The sequence below is a fragment of the Homalodisca vitripennis genome, chromosome 2 (assembly GCF_021130785.1).
Source record: "Homalodisca vitripennis isolate AUS2020 chromosome 2, UT_GWSS_2.1, whole genome shotgun sequence".
Classification (NCBI taxonomy): domain Eukaryota; kingdom Metazoa; phylum Arthropoda; class Insecta; order Hemiptera; family Cicadellidae; genus Homalodisca; species Homalodisca vitripennis.
Window position 1 is genome coordinate 117,738,985 of NC_060208.1, and position 25,655 is coordinate 117,764,639.

The 25,655-nt window shown below is 33.5% G+C and overlaps 1 protein-coding gene across 1 annotated transcript in view; it reads right to left on the bottom strand.

Moving 5' to 3' along the window:
• Positions 1-5,901: 5,901 nt before the first annotated feature.
• LOC124354630 (snurportin-1) overlaps positions 5,902-25,655 on the bottom strand; it is a 29,361-nt gene continuing 9,607 nt past the window's right edge. Inside the window, exons 4-7 of the mRNA XM_046805245.1 lie at positions 15,752-15,946; positions 14,023-14,181; positions 9,823-10,071; positions 5,902-6,669 (exon numbers count right to left, since the gene is read on the bottom strand). Coding sequence (XP_046661201.1) covers positions 6,439-6,669; positions 9,823-10,071; positions 14,023-14,181; positions 15,752-15,946 — 834 coding nt within the window. The 3' untranslated portion in view covers positions 5,902-6,438. The remainder of the gene's footprint in view (positions 6,670-9,822; positions 10,072-14,022; positions 14,182-15,751; positions 15,947-25,655) is intronic.

Here is a 25,655-nt window from a genome sequence, read left to right on the forward strand (position 1 = left end):
CTGAATGTTAGACAAATGAGAAACTAAGTTACACTGAGAGTTTGTGTGTTTCTGAATAAAAAACGCTTCAGTGTTACATTTCTGGGCCAGCGGGTACAATCCATAACCTTATCTTTATGTAAAAAATCTACTCCTAGCTTGAAGCTCTTGTTTACTCCCTTGTTTTCAAGTTTTTCAACACTAAAACTAATATTAGGAAAGACTTTACTTACAAAACATCGAACATCCTCTTCACTCGTTCCCATAGCGACTTTTCCCAAATGAAACCAAGCCTTCTTAGCACCGAGAAGGTTTGATGAGACACTATCACCTGTACCGATTATAATAGAGTGTTTCTTTTTGTATTTGGATGACAGTAGCTCGCTTACAAAGCATTTCCGGACATATGTTTATGTGAACTTTTTTATTATTTTGATAAAAAGAAACCTAAGAAGTTTGTCGGATTACTCGTGGGACACCGTGTATATATTCATATGATGAATTTAAAGCCAAATTTGGAACTCCCAGAGAGAAAAATATTAATTTCAATAATGCAGCTCTAAAAGAAATTTAAAAAGCTAGAACTTCTTTGGATCAGACTACTCCTATTTTACTTACTCCTAATTTAAATATAAAATTAGGTATTTAGTAATTACTCATATTAGTAACACATCAAGCCAATTGTCCAATAATTATGGTATGCTGTTTCTAAATACTCAAAGAAAAAGTATCGATTTTAGAAATTTTTTTGAATACCTATAAAAACTGGTGTTATTTGTCTCTCAGAACATTGGCTTGATGAACTTAGCTATGCCTAAATGTTTTCGCTGCGCTAGTGCTAGTTATAGGAAAAACCAAATTAGAGGAGGAGGTACATAGTATACTTCTACATATTAAATTTAGTTTTAGAGAATGTGATGTTACTAAATAATTTAATGATTTATTCAATTTTGAGTTGTCAGCTGTCTTTGTTGATGATTTAAAATTTATAATTTATTGTGTCTGTATATCATTCGACTTGTGGAGATCCTAAGACATTTTTAAGCATTTTTTAATTAATTTTTGAGCTACATGACACAGTGGAATGAATCCAGCATTATCACAGGTGGGGATGTAAATGTTTATTTTGACATTACAAAGCAGAGTAAAACCTACCAATGTATTAAATATTCTTAGAGAAAACAATTTTATATACTTAAATGATAAACCTACTAGAGGGAATAATCGTTTAGACAATATTTTTGTCTTCCATTAGCCTTTTTTAGTTTCCACTTTCAGATCATGATGGATTAATAAGATGTCTCAAAATTCAATTGGCCAACTCGTGATGACAGTGGAATTTGTTTTGGTAAATCTATTCTTTATACTTAATGTATACTACCTCAAGATTGTATGGATAATTTATCATAGAGACGGTCCTATTATGATTGGGAAAACATATTTCATGAATTAGCAGATAAAGAATGATGCAGTTTCAGTGTTCCAATTCTTTTTTGATAAATTACTCAATTAAATATTTTTTTTCAAATTCTGAAAACTAGAAAACAAAACAGAGTTGGAAAAAATAATTTGATAACTGGTTTATGTATGAACAATCTATATATATAAAAATGAAACTGTTCGTGTGTAACAGCATCACTCACAAACGGCTGGACGGATTCGCCTAATTTTTTTTTTAATTTGTTCGTCTTGATCTGTAGAAGGTTATAGGATACTTTTTATCCCTTTCCCGATTCAGGATTCCGCCCCACTGGTTACAGAAATACCCGTAAGAAATGCATTGCAGCAAACATATGTTATTAAGTGAAAGAGTTTTTTCAAATTTTTAATCAGCTGTTCTTTGTAAACATATATAATGCGACAAAAAATATATTTATATATATAAATTTCTTTACACTTATAGTTTTAAAGCATAGAGTAAGCTTAAGAGAAACGACAAATTTTGTTTAAACTGTTTCTGCAATCATAATATATAAAAATGAATGTTTGTGTGTTTGTCCTTTATAGACTCAGAAACTATTGGACCGATCACTATGAAAATTTGTATTTTTCTATGTAGAAGGTTTATACGCAATGCCCATTGATGTAACTAACCACCAGGCTGTACTGCAAGATATAAAAGTTATCAAAGCGCCTGCACATTATAAACTGCAATTACAACACAGTAGTTACGTATATTAAAATATCCAAACACTATTTGAAGGCAAAGAAATATACGGGCAAAGCTTAAGAGACGCGTGCGAAGCCGCGGGAAACAGCTAGTACAAAATGAAAAAACAATTATTATTTTAACATAATTCGGTTAAAAATTACTTATCTAACAATATTATTTGTTATAAGAAAAATATATCGAATTAAAAAGAAATTACAAAGTTGATGCTACCAAACTGGATATTACTCTTACATATATCGAGAAGTAATAATAAATGTAAGGCAGCATGGGAAATCATAAAACATTATTGTGGCTTTGCGAAACAGCAAAAATTAATCATTCATCCCAATATTTTTAATCAATATTTCATTGAATCTGTTAGTAAAATAAAGAGGTACGTTTTATAAATAAATCTATTACTTACATCTATAAGTTGTATCTATAATTATTACTTAAAAAAATAACTTACATCTAGTAAGTTAACTAAAAGAATTCATATACCCCCTATAAAATTTATTTGGAGAGTTGTAACTAACAATAATATGACAAGAGTTATTAAAAATATGAATCAATCTGACATTTAGATATTTATGATATATCCAACAATTTATTGAAAAAAAATAGTTTGAATTATCCTCTTTCGATTTGTATGAATAGGATTCCGAATAAAGGGGTTTTCCCTGATGAACTTAAAATATCGCCAGTTTACTAAATTTAGAAAAAGGGTCAAGAGTCAGCCTGATAGTTACCATCCTGTCTTTATTATACCAGTTTTATCGAAAGTAGTTGAAATATATGAACAAGTAAATATTGTTTTGTAAATAACAATCTGTTAAATATATTACAATTTGGTTTTAGAAAAGGGAGATCAGCAACAGATCCCAGGACAACTTGTTGAGACAAATTGATCTATTCTTTGAAAATAAAACCTATGCTTAAGTCACTTTATGTGATCTTCAAAAGGCTTTTTACTGTGTCAGCCATTCTGATCTTTTAATGAAATTATCTTATTATGGATTGTCAGAGTGCTCAATAAATTTTTTTAAACCTTACTTGAAAAATCGTAAACAGTCAATTTCTTTTAATGGACAGTTGTCATCGTTCATGTGGAGTGGGGCGTACCACAACGGTCAGTTTTAGGTCCTTCTCTTTTTTTAATCTATATTATTGATTTACCCTTTTCCGTAAAGTGTAAAACATCATATGCAGATGATACAATTTTTGTAAATACAAATTATATGATTGACAAACTGGAAAGGTTGGCTCATGAGATCATGCAAGATGCAAAACTGTGGTTTGATTCTAATTGCATTTCACTCAATAACAAAAAAACCTAAAATGTGTTTTTTAGTCTTAAACCCCATAAATGCATTGCAAACAATAACTTATTGCATTCTAGTAAATTTTTATGTATTTACATAGACAGCCACTTAGACTGGAACAGTCATATTGACTATATTAAAACCAGACTTAGTCGTGTTATTATATATCTCATAATTCGTCTAATTAACGTAATTCTAATAACCTATGAAAGGACATGCTACTTTGCATACTTTCAATCAGTTTTAAGATATGGATTGATATTTTTGGGGTAACAGCTCTATGGTTAAAGAAATTTTATTTTTACAAAAGAAAACCTTAAGAAAAATTAATATAGAACATACCAGAGAACACTGTAAACGGATGTTCAAAATTTTAAAAGTACCAGCCTTAGTAAATTTATATATAAATTGACTGGAGTAAAATTTATATATTAATGTTTTATTTACTATCTGCATTACACTACCGATCAAGCACTGTTTACTTATTATTGATAAAATAAAATGTAAATGTAAACAGATGTTTCAGAAAGTTTGTCGAACTATAGCTGTTTAGTGCCAGTTTCATTTTAATTATGAAACGTAAAAACTACAATTTTTTCTGAATTCCAAAATATTCCAGGTAACTTTTTTTAACTTTTTCTTCATAAAAACCTTCCTCAGATTGCAATTGACATTTTACAATAAGAATTAACCGAATTGGTCCAGCCGTTATCAAGATTAGCGCTTACCAACACATTTTGCGATTCAATTTTATTTATAAGATATAAAATTACTCAATAATAATGTTGGAAGAGTCTAAAACTAACATATTTTGCACTATCAGGCAGCCTATTACAAAAATAAATACAGTTTAGTTTGAAAGAGGTACCAGTTTTAGCCAGTCTGTGAGGAAGTATATTAAGTTTAACTCCACCTTTAGTATTACAGTATACTTATGAATATAATTTCTAGTTAGAAAATTCTGTAAATTTGTTTTGGTATGTAATAGTACCTGAAAAACATACAAATTTACAACTGTGGGGATTTTGAGTTGAATGAAAAGTGGCTTACAGTGAGCAAGCGAACCCACTCCTGTAATGTTACGGACTGCCTTTTTCTGTAATAAAAGAATATCATTTACACACGGAGAATGGCCCAAAGCTAGTATACCATATAGTATATGTGATTGAAACAGACCGAAATATAATGTTCTTAAATATTCCAAGCTTACAAAGTTTTTCAATTTCCGTAGTAGGTAATTTACTCTTGATATTTTTTTACAAACTGTTTCAATATGCAGGGATCATTGTAACTTAGAATCTACATGAAATCCCAAAAGCTTGATAGATTCCATGTTAATTTCTTGCTTAAGGCTTAGAGTTAGTATTGTGTATTTTGAGAGTTAGAAGTTAGTTTATTAGAAGAAAACCAGCAAAGAGCTCTTCTGCTTGTTTAGTGATGTTTTAAATAGTTAAGATTTTTGTGATAGGCCATTAAATTGGTGCCATCAGCATAAATAATCGAATGAACATTTAAATTTCGAGGCAAATCATTTATGTATACTAAGAAAAAGAAGGAACCTAGAACGGAGCCTTAAGGCACACTTGTCTCGATGGGTTTTATAGATGAACTTTTATTTTTTACTGAAACAAATTGACTGCTATTAGATAGATACGACTGAATTATTTTTAATGAGCTATCCTCAATACTGTAGAATTTTAGTTTATTTGACAGAATATTAAATGGAACACCATCAAAAGCCTTACTAAGATCACATAGAACTACAGAAACTGACTCTTTTCTTTCAAAAGCATCCAAAGATAAATCAATCAAATTAAGTACTGCAGAGGTAGTAGATTTCTTACCGAAAACCATGTTGACCTGTGGAAAAGTAAGTTTAGTGACTCAAAAAAATAACCAAGCTGATTGTACATTAAAGACTGAAATATTTTAGAAAATATAGGAGTGGTTGAAATAGGTCTGTAATTTTGGGGCAAGTTTTTATCTCCTTTTTTGAAAATTGGGATTATTTTTAAAATTTTGAGTGATAGCACAAAATATCCCTCATACAAGCCTTTGTTGAAAACAAAAGCAAGCAGTTCACTAATCAGATGAATTGTTTGTTTAATAATAAAGTTAGAAAGGCAATAGTAATCCATAGAATTTGAGTTTGAAAATTTTGAAACTGCTTTAATTACAACTGATGAAGATATTTCAGACCATGTGAATGGAAGTTGATTTCCGTCCTTCTCCCAAAAATTCTTCTGGATTGTAGGGGCTTGGATTTTTCCTTTGCATAACTGATTAATAGAGTCTAAAAAAAAAAGAATTTAATTCTTCTGGATCTAGACTGACCTCACTACTATGAGTTGGAGAAAATTCATTGCTTATCACCTTCCACAATGACATCAATGACGTTCTAAAGATTAATATTAGTTGTAGTATGGTAGGGAAAAACCAACAAAAGGAAATGCTGAATTGTTTTTATTCAAATAATAATAAAATACAAAAGCCTTATTGGCACTATTTGAATGTTTAAGAAAATATAGGTTATTAAAATGGTAACAATATTCATAGCACTTGTTCTATAAATACAATTTAGTTAGTTACTTTACCATAACTATGAGATCACACAAGTTTGGTAATGAAGTAAACATGTCCAATGTTGTCACACAATACTCCTAACTACAGGTATGATGATCATTAACAGTATATAAACAGTATATGGTGATAAATCTGACATTTTTATTATAATAGTACTGTCTAAAAAGTTTGGGAAATTTGTAAAAACTTCATATACACATCAATTAATACTGTAGCAATTTTTACACTGAAACCGTAAATAACTGAATACTCCCTGGAACATACACCTGAACACTCCCTGGAACATACACCTGAACACTCCCTGAAACCTATAATGAATATCATAAATGTAACATATTAAATAGTGTGAAAAATATAACATTCACAGCCCTTAGTATGAGGTAAACACGAGAAAGGTTTTTGTCAGTTGTCCGAGGTACATTCCAAATTTCCCACGTTTTTTCTCATCTCACAAACAGACGGCTCAGTCACCTCAGAAGAGTCCAGTTGTTCCACACCTTCGCTCATCTCACATAGAGAAGAGTCAGTCACTTCAGAAGAAGAAGTTTCTTCCATTCCTTCGCTCATCTCACATACGGAAGACTCAGCCACCACAGAAGAGCTTGTGGAAGCTTCAGTTGAATCCAACTCCATCTGGGAAACGTAGATATCAGGAATAGTGTTTAATTACAGCAGTTTAATATACTATTATAATTCATTACCGTAGCTGTAAGATAAAAGGCCGGGGCGGCAAATCACGAATTTGACGTTACCAACGTATTCTGCTCACCCTCCTGAACAAAAAATATATATAGTACTAGGGGGTGCAAATGACAAATAACATGATTTTAGGGGGTATATTCATAAGTGGTTAAGTTTCTAATGTTTAATGTTCAGTTTGTGTGCTGTGTCTGGATAATATGTTTACAGTAGAACCCCTCATATCCGGCCACCACGGGACCGAGCCCCTGGCCGGATAACGATTCGGCCGGATAAAACAACCTACAGTACACAGAACTTGACGAAACAAAACAATTGTACTGTACTGTACTAACCGCACTGGAAATAATCAACGAACAGTTTACAGGTTAAACCTATTAGCTCAATTTAGGACAACACAGGAAAATGTAAACAAATAGATACACCAAAATAACGCAAGAGTCGTGGGAGACTAGTGCGTGCAACTGCGCGTCTGCAAGCCGTGGTAAATAAATTTCTATATTGGCTTCCGGGAAGTGGCCGGATAAACCGAGGTGCGGTAAAACCGAGGCCGGATATGAGGGGTTCTACTGTACTTGAATATTATCTGCGGCCGGGACTGATAGCAGCCTGATAACGTATCTGTTATCTGAGTTCTCAGGGGCAGAGTCAGTTTTTCACAAGATATCGTGTTCAGTAGGTGAATCAACCATCCACTAGTTAGACCAACCCTAGTGAATTGTGTGTGTCGGAGTGTTTAGTAGGGCACGTAAAGAGTTTACGTTTTAACCGAAACGAAATTATTTCCTTTTTAATTGAACATGGAATTTTTAATAATGAGTGTATTTGTTCGTCGTGCAGTCGCGTGTTTTTTTTAAACCGGGAGCCTTTGTTGTTTCGTTGCGATAGGAAAATTAGAAAAATTAGTAAGAAAAGAAGTTTTAAATGTTGCAATTTTTAAAAATCCACTCTTTTGTTGCTGCTGTTCAGCTATATCCGCCAACACACTAATGGTAAGTGTTCTCTGTTAACCCTTTTAGGACCAGACCAAAATTTGACATGTGAAAGGAAAATTTTGCGTTTTTCTGGCCATGCTCCAAGAACTGTGCACATTAAAAATGTGCGATTTTTCAAGTGTTTGAGAGAAAAATCATGAGGTCAAATAACGATTCATGTCTGGGTGTAGTCGGTATAATCCCAAAGTATCCTGACAACATTACCATACAACATGGCCGAAAAATATTTTTTTGACCAAGCTGATGATTCCAAAGACGGTTAAAATTTGATATCATAGTAAGAAACATACAGGGAATAGAAAAATAGTATATTTATTCCATATAGAAGATTAAAATATCTCTTAAAAAATATGAAAAGTCCGCCGGCGATAAATCAGACGGCTGGTCCTTTTTGCATAGTACGCCGCCGGCGATAAACCAGATGGTTGGTCCTTTTCGCATAGTACGCCACCGGCGATAAATCAGACGGTTGGTCCTTAAAGGGTTAATATCCATCTATATATTTATATTTGAGTTTTTCATGATTTATTAAGTTTTTTAACTTTACATAATTGCCTTTGCATTACATTTCAATTTATATTTCTGATCAGCCCTTCTAGAATTTTATATTTTACTGATAGGTACTATCTCGAGGGATGTTTTTCTTTAATTGACATCAGCGCGGGGCAGCACCTTTGGTGCTGCCCCGCGCTGATGGCCAGAGGCACTCGTCTCATTTCGATAACAAGTAATTAATTTGTTGCTCAAAATTAAGAAAAACATTGTTCATTTTGATCAAAATTCTACTCATTTCAGTATTATTTTTCATTTACGTTTGCAAAGATGGCGGCGCAACCGATGACGTCATCACGAGGTTGAATCATGGTCATTGGTCACAAAAGGTCACGTGACGCTAGACGTGGATGTAGAACATGGAATTATTTAATTTTTTATGTTCTAGAACTTCGTTATTTCTCATTTCCACCCCATCAAATCTTATACTTTTTTTGTTCTATAGGACGATTCCAATAAGTTAATAACGCAAAACTCGTATTTTTCCGCTCCGGCCGTTAATATGATAATTACCTTCATTACAATGAACAATATATAGAAAATATACAAATTGAATTTAAATACTCCTAAATTTGATAATTAACTGTTGACATAATATTTTCTCTTTTATAATAAATGGTTCATATCTATTCAGCTAAATTGTATAGTTACCATCCATACCAGTGTATGTTTTTATACTAGTTTAATTGAGAAAAGTGGACAAGAGATAAATCCATGACCAAATCCTAATACTCAACCATTATTATAAAATCACCCTCTCCAATACTGATGAAAAACCTATTTTTATGGGCTGTGAATTACACTATTTAAGAAACATGTTTTATGTTACATAGTAAAACGTAGTGTAGAGATCTGTAGGAGTTAGTATTCATAGATAAGAAAAGTTTAGTAATTTTTACTGATAAGAACTATATTCCATGAATATAAAGTATTATAAGGGTGTAAAGTTGCACAGAAAATACAGAAAAATTGTTTGTAAGGTGAACAAAGATCACTATCATTTTCAGAATAGATAGAATGACATTTTTAGAATAGATAGAATGACAGTTTCTATGTATAAAGTGTCAGCTAAGTATATCTTTGTCTAATGAAACCAAAATTAATGGTTGCTAGAAAACAACACTAATCAGAAACAGTGCTAGCAAAATAGCTCATAAGGTCCACTGCAAGGTATTATTTCAAATTAAATATGATAGCATAGACAAAATAAACAAGTTTAATTTTTTTCTTGTTTGAAATTTTAATTAATTGTTTTAATGTAAATATAAACTTTACTTGCCTCTCCACTCATTTGAACAAATTGCTTTTTATAGTGAAAAATTGAATACATCATATTTTAAAAACATGCAGTTTTTTCTACCATGAAAATCATTCATTCAAACCAAATTTAAAATTCTGTCTTCCAGAAACTAGGTATAATAATTGTGTTTGTTGTTTTTTCATGTTAATGATTTTTATAGTAATAATAATATGGGTATTCCCATATTACATTTAACTGATAAAAAAATAAGAATTTCGATGTAACTAATTATTAACGTACCTTGTCTTTGTTCCCTTTTCGCTTGTGGCGACAGACTTTCTTCTCCTGATTCTTCTTGCTGTGTTTGTGGCTCACCTTTTCCACCCACTGTTCCAGGTTCTGATAGTTTTGAGGTCTCTGTTCCAGATATTCCTGAGGCACCTGCACCCCGAACCTCTCTGGTAGCATGTACGGCTTGAGCCAGCCTACCAGTGGTGTCTGACCAGATATGTAAGGGGCACCATTGTGATAGAATAGAATTCCGTCCACCTATACAACATTTTGTATAGGTATGGCATAATTATACTGATACATGATGATACATACTCATATATACTCATATAGATCTCAAAATAATATTAATTCTCAATTACTTTTTGAAGGCAAGAACATACTCAGGGGGGTCAATATGGGGAAATTCTATTTTAGATATTTTGAATTTTTAGTCACAGACATTTATCTGATCTGAAGTGTCAAGGACATTGAAATTGGCATCTTTACAGGTAGGTGTCCTTAATGCCCTGTCCTCCAATAAGTTCAGATAAAGAATCATCTGGGATTGCTACATTACTGTTTCCAAGCTGGGTCGACTTGACAATCTTACTCTGTGATGCGTTCCAGGACATATAGGTATTAGGGGTAATGAAACTAAGGTAAACCATTCAAATACTGTGACCCTGTGAGATGAAGGAAGTCATGCCTGTTTTAGGCGATCCATCACAAATTTTTAATTGTGATGAGACAGCATTCTTTTTGTGCCCCAAGCAAAAAAAAGTGCTTGCAAATGTGGTGAACGTAAATTCAATATCGGGCAATGTTGAGAAAGAATGCTTAGCAGCATTGGTGACGGCAAGTGGCAGTGGAGAAATGGCACCTCCCATAGTGGTTTACTTGTACGAAAGAATCCCACCTAATGTAATTCAAACTAATCCCGCAGCTTGGGATTTGGGCAAAACTGACTCTGGGTGGATGACTGGAGAGTCCTTTTACAAATATATATAACAAACGTATTTAATTCTTAGCTTGTGGCAAACAATATACCCAGAACAGTGATAATGTTTGTTGATGAGCACACATCCCACATTATATATATCATTTAAATGAATTTTGCACTTCAAACCAAATTGAAATTATTGCTCTATCCCCTATTTCTATGCATGTGCTTTAGCTACTGGGTGTTGCCGTCTTTTAGCCAGTTAAGGCTCATTGGCAGAAGAAAGTTCAAAAATGGAGGTACAAAAACGGACCCCAACAAATTAAAATAAGATTTTGTTCCGATGTTGAAAAAAAATCCTTGATGCAAATGTTAAAAAGGAGATTTTTGTCAATGGATTTTCCACGAAAGGTCTCTTAACCCTTAATGCTGACGACGTGAACTTTTCTAAAGTGATTAAATTACAGAAAAGATTTGAAAATCAAACAGCTGTGTCCAACAGTCAGTGGCTGGCACTACAGAGTCATTTGTTCTACTTGGAGGGTAAGATTGGAAAGGGGAAATTGGTACTATTTAAGAAAGGTGAAACCCACAGAAGAGATGAAAGTTTGTTCGAGTGGTGGACAGAGATGAAGGAGGAGGTGAGGACCCACAAAGAGGCACGATTTCAAAACAACTACAAAAACTGATAAAAACCTGGCGGACACAGCTATAACAGTTGAACAATGTATGCAGAGTACAAGTGGTAGCTATTAGTCACTAGATCAAACACCTTGTCCACCTACCAGCCTTACTACACCTGACAAATATCAACTTTCTCAACAAGCAACCTTCTTACTTCAATTCCTTCGACTACCAAAGACCCTACTCTTTCAATTAGTAATCAAATTTCTGCTTTAACTCCTTTAACTAGCAAAATCTCTATTTCACCTTCTTTAGACTGTATGCCTCCCTCACCCATTCCAACTCCCAAACTACAAGGGTGCCTACATCAACAAAGCCCTCTATAACTACACATACACACCCTACTCCAATTCCCTACTTCAATTTGCACCGAAATGCAAATGAAAAGTTTCATTAGAAGGGGATATGTAACATGAGGAGGATGAATCTGACGACAATTCGGCCCAGTTAGAACTCCCAGACCTGATAAACCTCAATGTTAACGAGCTTCAGCAAAGCCAGTGGATTGTTGTTCCTTATAATTTTTGGAGAACTAAAAAGATGTATGTAGGGCAAATAATGTCAATAAATAAAGATAGGACAGGACAAATAAAATTGTTAAACAGGAAGGTAGAATCGGGGAAATTTATATGGCAGACAAGGGACGATGTAGATATTTGTCAACAATCACTGCGTTATGGCTTCAGCTGTTCATTATTGCCATGCACTCACTATTAATGCAATTTTTAGTAGTTAGCATATGTTTTAGCCCTTGAAACTGTTATTTATGTGTGTACAATATATTGGCATATCAAAATATAAGTACATATTTGTCCTTAAAGCTATTTCTAAAATTATATTATTATAAAACTGCCATGATGTACCCTTAAGGTCAAGGTATTTGGATGGTTTATGTTACTAATATATTGGAAAATAGGCATTATTAACAAAGTTCACGGGGGCCTCAGCCATTCTGTGGAACATCCAGGAGACTTGCATGTAGGTAATCAACTCCTTGGCAAAAGATAAGCATCATAATAGAGGGGCCAACACACCGGAGCTTAGGATGAGCAAGCTTGTTTTACTCTCTCCTCCAAGAGAGGTTTTCCAAGGGGCATTACAGCTAGAGGTGTTTTGGGATGGATTAAAAGGCTTATTACAGGGCACTGCCATCTGAGAAAGCACTTTCACTGGATGGGTATCTACAACGGCGATCCTCTGTGTAGGATGTGTGGTAACATGAGAAGACAGCTGAGCAAATAGTTTTAGACTGTGATGAGCTAGTGGGGGAGAGAGCACAGACCTTTCAACACTGGTCAAAGGACAGACGATGCCACACAGGGAGCTCATTGGTAAGTTGCAGTAGTTCGTCAAATTTCTTGAACGAGTTGTAATATACTTAATTTCTCTCATTACACAATGGTGAGAGGAAAAAGCCCTTGTTTTGACTGACATGCTTAGGTTTTTGAAACTGCCCCTTTGAATAAAATAAATAGAAAAAAGTTAACTTGTGGACAACAGCTGATCAGCAGAACGCAAATTACAGATTATTATTTTTCTACTTTCTGTATCATATTAAGAGATAACCAAATTAACAATTTATCGCAGGTTTATGAATAATATTTTGCTTTCAGTCCATATTTTTTTTATATTTATTGTCACACAACACCATGAGTCTGCTGCATCTCTTTCGGACAACTGCTGCTGGGCAATATGCAAAGTACATATTGCTACGTGCACTTATTATTCACAGAAACAAGTTATTATCCATCTCTTCAACAAATAAACCACGGTATAATGGTTCAAAAAATTTATGAATTTTTGTGTATCTATATAATTCTTCAGATAAGTATAAATATTTACAAAAAATATGACAGAGAAAGAAGGTAAGAAATTAAACAAAAAAAACCAAACATTATAAATAAATACAATAGATCAGCAGCTGATGATTCATGACATGAAGTGTGTAAATAAGTAGAAGAAAAATAAATTTATCTTAAATTAAGACCCCCCTTGGATGTCTTGTCTGAAGTAACAATTGGTGTGCAGTTTCACTTTTTTCAATTTCAACCTATTAGGGTTTTCGTTTGAATTTTCAGGATTTTATTTATACTTTTGATGATGTAACAATTTTCTAAATGATTTTGTTTATGTACATTGATAGCGTGACTGGTTAAAGGTTTTTCTATGTTGCTATGGACAATGTCAAATTGATGGCCAGTTACTTGTGTATACGTAAAGGATTTGATGTTTGGCCGACATACTGTTTTTAACAGAAGTTACAATCAAATTGACAAATAAGGTTTTTAGTCACAGTTGATAGTTCCTTTGATAGGATATACATGATTGGTTACATTACTTTTGAAATGTTTACTTGTAGACATGATCTTACAGGATTCACAAGGTTTTTGGCAAGTATAATAATAACACTTATTATTGTTATACTTTCTGTATGAAATAACATAGATGGATAACTATTTTAACACATTTACTGCAGTTTTATAAGTAATATTTTGCTTTTAGTTTGTATTTCCTATAATTATTTTTACGCATTGCCACGAGTCTAAGATCTATACTATATTTAACTTAGACAGTGAGAAATATATTTACAATATCAAACATACCTCAGATGGATTATGGTCAGCAAGCACGGCAGGCAGAGTGGACAAAGTACAGTGGGATGGCAGGTGCACATCGTAAACTCCCTCCCCTAGTGGCAAAGGCTGGTCATATTTCTTCAGCTCAGAGATTTTTGTTCTCAGCCAGTACATGCGAAAATCAGCCTATAGCACACAAAAGATAGGTTATTATAAGCCAGTATAGACATCTATACAAGTGTTTTATTATACATGCACTCAAAACCTATTCAGAGGTCAAGAAATACTCTTTGCTTGCACGTTCTCTTCTCTCCAAACCATCGACAACAGTTTCTACTAATTTGGTGATTGTATCTATTGTACCTTTATTTTTTCTATATCCAAATTGGGTTTCCCTCAGAATATGAAAAGTAACAAACTAGCTTTGTTGGCTACTACGAAATAGGTTTTTTTTAAACTTTACTATGAACGGGAAGTATTAAAATCAGGTGCTAATTACTCAATTCTTGAGGATCATAATTTTTGAAGGTTGGAATAACCTTTGCCATTTTAAGAAGAAGGAAAAGACCCATTTAAATATTAGGTACAATCCATTGAAATAAATAATGAATTAAATTCGTTAATAGCGTTAATACCTGTAGCACTGTTCAAACGTCCATATGGAAAAATCATTATCACAAGATCTTTTGCCCTTAGTTTCTATACAACAGCGGCAACCTACACTCTGTGAACAGGAGGTAGACCCATGGAAGCAGTCACACTATTGGTAATGTCATCTGGGATAATATTGCAAAGATTTAGTGACATTTTTTGTTACGCTAGTAACACAAAAGAACTATTGAAATGGTTTGCAACTTTCGAGGTATTCTGAACAAACGTGTTTTGACTTTTAAAATTCAGATCTGTACAAGGAATCAGACGGTTATCTCCTTTTACTCCATTTATTATCACCTAAGTATTTTTAGACTCATTATCAGACTTGTTGAATGTATCTTCTACATTGTAAGCTTTACCTGCATTTATGACCCTTCAGTAAATAATAGTTTCTATAAAACTGTTTGAATTCTTCATTATTTTAATGTTAATTAATAGAATTTTAAATAGTAATCTTCTTGTGTAAAACTAAAATTCTTTTTGTTATTCAAGTATTTATTTATTGATTTCGTTTGTTTTTTTAAGGTTTTAATGGGCAGAATGTATAAAGTTTCAGAATTAGGTAGTTGTTAAGAACCTTATACTCACTGTTATCGGTAACACAATAATTTAAAAAGGACCAATTATTTTGTGAGAACTTAGATTTAAAAGTTAAAAGTTTTCCGGCCGCATATCTCTTTTGATTGTTACATCAGGCATATATGTATCCGGTATGAAACTAAGAATAATGGCCTGCGCAAAATGATCATTTATGAAATGATCATACATTTTTTTATTCACTATCAAAAAAGTGGTTTCAATTGAATTTAATTCAATTAGTAGCAACATTAATTTGGGGTTGGAGAAAATAGTAAAAAAATCCTAATTTTGAATACATATGGCCACCATTTTGAAACGGATACAGATAAAAACTAAAAACAATTTTTTTATATTTACCTTAAAACAAGTTTTAAAGTGAAACATCACCTCATCTTTGTTTATATTTAAACTTTCCAAGGTTCAAACCAATGAGACCCTGTATTTCAGGAACAAACTGTGAATTGAAACAGTTAAAACTAATCTTAATAGGTTTTATTGTACTCCACAAAAGCTCTGTACTTACATCACAGCTAAGGAGGGGCTGCATTCTCCAAAATAAAACATCCAGAGCGAACAACATTTTTTTCTTTGCATTCCAGATACAATCCAGAATAATGATTTCATCGCGCTTACCACGGCGGGCTGGAGACCCGAATGGCAGTATGGAGGGGAACTTCGCCATTAGTATCCCTTTCTTGTGATAAGCCCTTGTACATCCCTGCAACATTAAAACTGCTTGTAAAGTACATAACCAACAATGTTATTTGCACAGGTACAACTTCGTACAAGCAATAACCTTTTATTTTTATGGCAGAATATTTTAGGTACTGTAAGAGCATGTCAGGAAAATAAATGCCAATTTAATCTGGTAAAACTTGTTCATTATCACTTGCACCACAAAAACTAATTCGTCTTGTGGTTTTTTTTTGTGTCATCATTTACAATGTAAAACAATTGAAATAAACTGCCAATTGTTTGTTTGTTTGTTTGTTTCTATCTTAGATTGGTTTTGTTGAACACAAAGGACATTGTGCAAGCCAAAAATTCATGATAGTAGAAGTGAATGAATAAAATGCTTTGCTTTAATACCTCATAGATTTTAACAGGTGACAAAAATTGTGTTTGGAATTCCCAATCATTTAACCTCTCAGTGCCAATGCATACATTAAAAACATGTATAAATTGCCTACATCCGGTTTACCAGACATTTTTAAGAAAATATATTAAAAATATTATACATTATATTTTTACACGTATTTCATATCAATTTCCATTAAAAATAAACATATTTTCTTAAGCATGTTATATGATACACAAACACAGCTGATCAATCAGTAACAATGAAAAAAGTTTACGATCAAGTTGGCCCGTTGTCAATAACGTCGTAGCCGAGACGCTTTGTTTTCATTGACGTCAGCCTTATGTTTTGGTGTTAGAATGTTGTCTTTATGTTTACGTTTGTTTAAATTCAGATTCAAATCTTTTATTACCGTAAACAATATACATTATATGATAAAAGTCAGCCATTTAATATAAAATTTTGCAATCATACCACAGTGTCAAATTCACACATACAAATTTTGCACTCATTCACTCTAGTCACTCGCCAATTTACACCATCTTCAACGCCAGGGTCTGTTTTCAAAATGGGTGGTCTCCCAGTTACATGCCAAAAACTCGCCAACATTATGAAATGCCATTGACGTCTAAAAGTGTTTAAGACGGGTTTTTAACGCCTTAGGCATTGGTGCATTTTTAATGGAAGGTGGCAATCTCTTGATAAATTGGACACCTGCTTGCGAAGGCAAGTGTTCATAAACCACCATTCTTTGTTTTCCAGAATGGTAGTTGTCTCTGCCTATGTCTCATATCCATGCACGTCACGGACCCTTATTAGGGTATATTTGGACATACAGAATGAAACCGTTTCCATTATGTAAAGACATGGCAAATTCATGTTTGCAATGATTCAAATCACTTTCTTTTGAAGTTTTGGTTTTTGTAATTTTGGACTCCCTCTCAATTTGTTTTCCCCTAATTACATAAACTCTTGGCCATACGAGATAGCTGTATTAACCACAGACACTACTGACTTTTGGAATGTTGGAGACGACGTCGATAGCAGTTTGTGCAGTTGGCATTACTCTTGTTGGAGATTTAACCAACAACTCCAAGCCGAAGGACCGTAGCATATCGACAAGCCGTATTGTGGTAGGATGTGTTGTTCAGTATGTCGACATTGAAATCGCCCATCAAGACGTAATTAAGCTGAAGGTTGGTCAGGTTTGGCAATAAAGATTATAATTTTCAAAAGAAAACATTATCGCTTTCATTGGGAGACCTATAAATACTGATAACGATTATTTTTCAGTTTTTGATGTCAACTTTGATTCCAGCTGCTTCCAAATTTTTTTCTACTGTTTCCTTGATAGAAAAACCTGTGAACTTGAAGTTATTTTTTAGAAAAATCGAAACTCCCCCTCCTTCGGAGAGTTATCTGCAATAAGAACTAGCCTGATTGAAATTTGGAATTTTGCAGAGTTCAATGTTTTTTTTTTAAACCCGTTTGTGGTCACGACAAGTATATCTGTGTTCTGTTCTTCACAGACAAGTTGCAATTTATCAAGCTTGTTGGTTGCGAATTGGGCGTTTTGGTGTAGCAGCCAGATGGAATTTTTATTTAGAAAATTTGCATTCATTGGTCATTGGTTTGTTGCATCTGTCATCTTGTTCTGGCGCTGAAAGATAGCGTTCCTGAAAGAGCGCTTTTTGTTTCTATATTTTCCCAGGTCTGGATTAGTACAATTGTAGGAGTCTCTAAAAAAATAGGTTCCTTGACTATTGTCTTCGTGACTGTGTCGGCATAGGAGTCGTGTGGAAGTACGAATGGCTCCGCAGTTTATAATTATAATATAGCCAAATAGTGTATGTGTGTAATTTAGGCGTGTAGTGAAGTATTATGAATGTTTCAAGGTCCCCACTGAGTGAAAATACTCTTATGTGAGTAGTGGAGGAAGAGTACCTAAATTACAACTTTGTAACTGATATTTTTCTTTTATCATGTACATATTTGTAAATAGCCAAAATCATGTTAGGCCTATTATTTATTGTTCTATCCCACAGTATTATACTATTATTAGTATGGCTACCAGTCATAAGAAAAGTAGTAAAATCAGTGAAGGAAATAGACATTTGCTGATCAAGATACGCTTTTTAGTTCCTCATAAAAAGGTGAGTGGTGTTAAAAAAGTGCTATATTTTTATTCTGGGTGATAGTTTTATAAAAATTAGTGGATATGTTCAAAATAAAGTGTTCTTATAGTGCGATTGACTTTACTAAGTGTGAGAATTTTTTTTATAATTATTTGCAGTCAAACCTAAAAAATTAAAAAGAAAAATAATTTTTTAGATTGTAGTATCGTTATCCTTTGTGCTTCTGGTAGTATAATAATTTTGGGTATTTTTAGTGTCAATATACACATTATTGTACACAAAAAAACAAAAATTATAAAAATTCACCAGTAATTAACAAAGTTATGACATTTTATAATAACAGTATGCAAAATGTTAAAAAAATATCACCAGCATTTTTTGATAACACCTGCAAAAATACCTTTGGCATTACTTACTAACATTCCAAAACATGTCTGGCACTGAAAGGGTTAAAACTTTATTTCTTATATATGTTTTTTAATGTCTCAAAATATTTTAAGACAGCAGTCGTACAAAGTTTTTAGAAATTTACAATAACATTGCTGCAATATGTAAATACATTTACAACTATTATAACTGATTATAATCAAACCCGGTATCATTGTATTTAATACTAGCAGTAAGCCATTATTTTCAATGTTCCATAGTATTTGCTTGAACAGCTCCAACAAACACAACACGAATTATTAAGTTTAGACCAGTGTGCATTAATTCCAAATTTGAAATCCGTAGTTTTCTTAGTGTGAAAGCACTTAAAAGATGTAGTATAAGATGCGTCTACCCTTGTAATCTATTTCTGATGAAAAAACTTTTCAGGGTTGTAGCATTTTTGTTGTTGTCCCGATCAAGAAAGTGTATGTAAATGGGTCTAAAATGTCTACTTCGATCAAAAACAAAAACCATGTACTTTCTTTCTTGTATACCATCATAAGTGTTTATGTTAAATTATATAATTCATAATTCATTTTATATATCTTAATTTCATCATAGTTATTCACCATTTATGTTAAAAGTAGAATAATCATAATTCTTAAACAATATAAGAAGTACTTTATCTTTTCTTTGTGACATTTTATTTTTGTAGGACATTGGAAAACAGGAATATATACATTGTTTAGGGGTTGCAACCCTTTTTCAATCTTACTTTGTCTATTAAGACCATATGACGTATGTGTTAGATATCTTTCTAGGGCAACGAGAAGTGCAAAATAAAAATATAGGTCTTCTGTTGGTTGCAACCTCATTCAACGCCTATGGATGTTTGATCTTTATGAGAACGCTTTTATTTTCTATTTAAGTCATGATCCATACGTGTGACAAATTTTTACTTTCTAGGATAATGAAAAGTTGAAGAATTGGTAATGAGTGAGTAAGTGAGGGCTTTGCCTTTTATACAAGGTACCACATTATTGCTCAGGTTAAGACAAATATAAGACCACCATAAGACATTGCCCACATTGAGGTTCTCAGTGAATAGCCAACAATACAAAACTGAATAAACAGCAGCTATCAATGTGGGTCATGTCTAGTCACAGTAAATACCTGTTAAAAAAACTGTAAATCAGTTATTTAACCCTTTGAGTGCCACGGGCATTTTCCCCGTGTCATATGCATAAAGTACCAGGCTGTTTTCCCATATTTGCAAGTTTTTAGGAGAAAAGCTGTAGTAAAATAACTATCCAACAGATTTTGATCATTTTGGTGTTGTTTTTGTTTCTAATGAAATGAAGTATATGAGACATATAATTAAAAACAAAATTTGTTTTTAAAAAATATAAAAATTTCAGTTTTTACAAAAATTTTGTTTTTTGCTTTTTAAAAAAAAGTTAAGTTTTAACCTAAATTGAGTGTATATGGTATTTTTTAAGATTTTTTTTTTATACAATGGAAAAGATTGTACAAATCTAAACTAATTTAATAGGTTATAACATTGTTTTATTGTCAAAATGAAACATATATGATAATTCAACGGAAAGTGTCGTTTTACTTCAAATTACAAGCATTTAGAAAAAACATTATTGCACAAAAGCTAAGTATTTGATTTTCATGGTTTTTGAAATAAATTGTTACACATGAATGAACTTAATTTAATGAGTTTTAAAATAAAAAAACTACCAATATTTCTTTGGACAAATATTAAAAAATCCCAAACTGTTTATAAAATAAAATGTTTGAAGTACATTTTGTTGTTTACATATTTATATTATATTTTTTAAAGGTATACCATGAGAAAGGCCATGAAATTCTAAATAATATTCATGCATAATATGTGATTCTATAATATGAACAAACATAGCATTATATTTATAACAAAATGCTGCTTGGTACTGCCATTTTTTAAATCGTACTCCATTTTTCAGAGTTTAGATATGACATAGTTATAGTGCAGATTTCACAATACATAAACTAAAAGATCAAGATAACACAAAACAATATGATAAGTAAATCTAGAGACAAATAACTGACTTACATTTCTTTCGTAGGTGTCAGCAACTTCGTAAAACCAAAACAACACTATTATAAAAAGTTATAAAAAGGAACAATAACAATTATATATATACAACAATTGTTTATATATACAATATTATTCACACTGTAAAAGGTTCCACATGTATATTTTGCATTTGTGTCTGCTGAGGCACTTGGGATGTACACCTTTTTCACACTTAACACAAACATAGGCAGTGGGATGTTTGGTGTTTTCAGTGCTGCACTCCTTGCAGAGGCGAAGCATTTTCCCAGGCAACTGCTTTATTCCAAATGTGTCCTTTGATGAAGAAAGTCCATTGTCATGTGGGGGGCATTGATTTTTATTTTAATCCATTCATTTCCAATCTCCGAAACAATGGTTTGAATGTATTTTAGGCGATTCATTGATTTTTGATTGTTTGATTTTTTTTATGCTCAGCATACAATATGTAGGAGTTGAGAAGCATTCTATTCATAATATTGAAGGTAACCTTCTTCCAATATTTTAGAGTGTTCCTTTCATCGAGGTAGGTGTACAACATCATATCTGATGTATCAACGCCTCCCATATATTTATTATAATCAATTATGACATCTGGCTTAGCAATCAGTTGTGGTTCTTGTTGATTTCTCATCCTTTTAAGAATTTCTGAAGTTGTTGCCTTTGAAGAAGTTGACAATAGCAAAACTTGTTTTTTCTGATTTCTTGTCTCGATGACCACAAAGTAGAAAATATGTCCTTTCTTCACAAATTTGGTAACACCTACTGCTAATCTTGTCTTGCTGTAGTGTTCTGGCATACCTTTCCGATTTGACCATACAGTTCCAGTGAAATAAGTCCCAACACTGTATAAGTAGTCTGCTAAAGACAGTGAGGAAAAAAATTGTCCACAAAAACATGGTATCCTTTGTTTATGTAGTTACAGAGTGTCAGCAGTTTTTTTACAAACCTGTTCCTAGTTCCTTCATCTCTTTCTTTTCTTGTGGGTCATCGTGACATGCTCCTTTGTAGACAAAAACCCCAAACAGTAATTTACAACAGAATCACATAGCATCCAAACCTTGATTCCCCACTGGTGATGTTTTTATTACCGGGAGATACTGCTTCAAAATTGTTCTGGACTTAGTACCAATTAGAGATTCATCTACTGAAATTTGCTGGTGTGCAGTGTAATGGTGTCTAAATAAAACATTTGCATGCTGAACAATTGTGTAACATTTTGCGCAGGGATCATATGGTTGCCTGTCTAAAACTTCATTGTTCACCATATGAAAAAATTTCAGGATTAGCTGAAATTGGTTCCGTGAAAACATCTGTCTGAACCAAGTTTGGTTTATGGAGGGACATGTGGACCAGTAGCTAAAAATTGTTGGCAACCGTACTATACCCATGTTCAAAATTGTCAAAATGAATGCCTTCATTTCATTGATAGTGACAGGTAGCCATACATTTATTCTGGAATTGTCTTAGTACATACATGCCCTTTGAAATACACTGGTCAGCATATCTGTTAGTTTCTCTGACTAAGCTTGTAAACAATAAGTTTGTAAATAACAAATAAAAATAAGCCATTGGGCCAGACTGGGGATTTGGCATATGTTTAGGCTCTGCAAGTTCTCTGTAAATAACATAGCCAAGAGGAAAGTCGTCATCAGGCCCCACTTCCTCCCATTCAGAAGGTAGCTGTTCTTCATCAGTAGGATTATTCTCATCATGAGAATCATCAATTTCATCCAGGATTGACTCTTCTTCCAACTCGTCAGATGTGGCTAATTCACTGCTACTGAGTAGTCTGAGGCGTAATAATGGTCAGTCTTTTTTTAGCTATAGGAGTAGATATAGCTATTTCTAGCCTACCTCTGGTTCTAAATGAAGAGTTGGAATCAGCCGAAGAATGTTCATAGCCCTTATCTGCATCAGTGTTGTCATCATAACCACTCAAACTTTCTAAATCAGTCTTCTGATAGTTCCACGTCGCTCTCACTAACCTCTCCAATATCGACTGAACCACCCAGCCTACTGCTAATAAAAGATGCAAGAAGTAACACTTTCATTCAACATTTGTAAAAGACAATCGTCGTCGTCGGCAATGTTTTCATTAGACCTACTCATTTCTAAATAAAAGTCTAAAAATATAAACAAACACACTATTTTTACTCACTTTCTTTTAAACTGAAAGTAACGCATTTCGTTTGAACACAACTCAGTCACTGCATTACTTATACGGGAACAAATATGGCTAAACACTGTATAACTAACTATTTTAGTTCATATTTATAGAAACGCTTGGTTACCGGCACATAAACAAAAGTAATGGCTGATGCGCAACACAATACTCTACCGCCATGTCATGTGACTGGAAGAAAAATCATCACAAAGGACACATGTTTCACAGACCAATGAAGAAAGAAAACATCGTAATACTCGTATTTATCGATAGTTTGGAACCTATAGATTGCAGCTATCTGGTTATTTGGTCAAAATAACTTTGTACTATATAAAATATTATCAAAATACGTAACATCAAAATTGGCGACGCTGGCACTTTATGCACTTTTCGAAGCATCAAAATTAGCGACGCCATGGCACTCAAAGGGTTAATATTCGATTTAAATAATTTTTGTTTCATTAGACTTGTGATAAAATCCTCTAAAAACTGCTATTCTTGTAATTGTTGAGAAAGGCATGCTTGAACGCCTCATACAAAAAGAACTAAACCTCGTAAGCAACTGGTGTCATGGGGAAGGACTACGGATCAACCCATCTAAAACAAATATGATTACCTTTACCAGGAAAAAAAAGTTCTAGCTAACACAACCTGTTCTGGAGGGAATCAGCATCAACCAAACAAAAGAAGTGAAATACCTGAGTTTAATCCTGGATGAAAAACTCACTTGTAACTCCCATATTGAAAACAGGATATCCAAAGCAACAATGGCCCTTGGGGCCTGTAAGAGACTTTTTGGATTTAAATGGGGACTTAAACCCAAAATGATATATTGGATTTACGAAACCATAATAAAACCAATAGTCACAAATGCTGCCTTAGTGTGGTGGCCGAAATTAGAACAAACAACAGCTGCTAAAAGGCTACAGAGTCTTCAAAGGCTAGCTTGCTTAAGCATCACGGAAGCGATGAGCTCCAGCCCAACACTAGCAATTGAAGCGGTCCTGGGATACACTCCTCTGAGGGTGGTGAGAACAGCTGCTACAAGTGCAATGAAGCTTCTAGGAACAAAGGTAATAAATGCTACCTCCTTAAAAGGCCACATGAAAATATTGCAAAAATTTCCTGAGGTTGAAATGCTAACCAAAGTGTCAGACGCAATGGTTAAGAAATACTCCTTTGACAAACCATTATATGGTCTCTATCGGAAGTAGGGAGAAATGGATTAAAAAGGAGGCCTACCCTACAAAAGGAGTCCTGAAGTTTTACACTGATGGTTCACGTCTTGACTCTAGGGCAGGATATGGAATACACGGACCTGGAGTTGACATGGCTGTGTGTGCCCCTAGGAAGACATGCCACGGTTTTTCAGGTGGAGGTCATGGCAATAGACTCATGTTCCAGAAGACTCATACAAATGAGGACAAAAGGATTAACATACCTAATACTTTCTGATAGTCAGGCTGCACTGAAGGCACTTGATACCTGTTCATTTGATTCAAAAGCGGTCTGGGAATGCAAGAATGCTCTAGCAGAGCTGGCAATGAATAACAGAGTAACACTCGGTTGGGTACCGGGTCATAAAGGTATTCATGGGAATGAAAAAGCAGACATCCTCGCCAAAAAGGAAGCGGAATCCACAATGGTGGGGCCTGAGCCAGGTTGTGGGATAGCCTTATCCAACATTAAAGCTCTGGTCAAAGATTGGGAAAAGAGGACAAGACACAATAATTGGAGTAGAGCCTAAGGATTAAGACTATCCAAATTGTTTATCTCTCCTTACGTTAAAGGGTGGACAGCTCTCCTAGACCAGAAGAATAAGGAGGATATAAGACTGATATTAGGAAAGTTGACAGGACATGGCCCTCTAAGGAAGCACCTTATGAAGGTAGGCCTTAGCCAGAGTAACGAATGTAGACTCTGTGGAGAGGAGGAGGAGTCAGCGGAGCACATTTGGTTAGATTGTCCTGCCATCGTAGAAATTCGGAAAAGATACCTGGGAGCATATCTCCTCAGCCCCAAGGACATTAGAGAACAGGAGCTCTTAAATCTAATTGGTTTTTGCAAAAGTCTCGGACTTAGAGAGCACAAAATTAAAGTAAGAGAGGGGCAAAGATCCTTTTAGGACTAAGCGTGGGGAAAAACTGTCCTTTTCCCTCAGGAAGGAAAAACAAAAAGAAAAAAAATTATTGAGAAAAATTGCTGGTTTTTTAGTTTTAATGGCCGCCATTTTGAAAGTACTAAAGATAATTTCAATATATTATTTTCAGTAACTGATCTTGTTATTGTAAACATTTGAGCCAAATTTGGTATAATTTAACTTATTGTCTTGAAGATATCAATTATTTTATAAAAAGCACACACAGACAGACAGATGGGAAACTGAGTATCAGAGACCCATATTCATATGGTGAAATGGACATCCTGTATATAGCAGCTATTATTAATTCCATTTTACGTTTCATCATGAAAGCCAACTATATTAATTAGAGAAACATTTTTTATCCCAGTCATTTCGCATAACAAACTATAAATTTAAGTGATCAAATTTGATAAGCATTTACATTCATAGAGCAT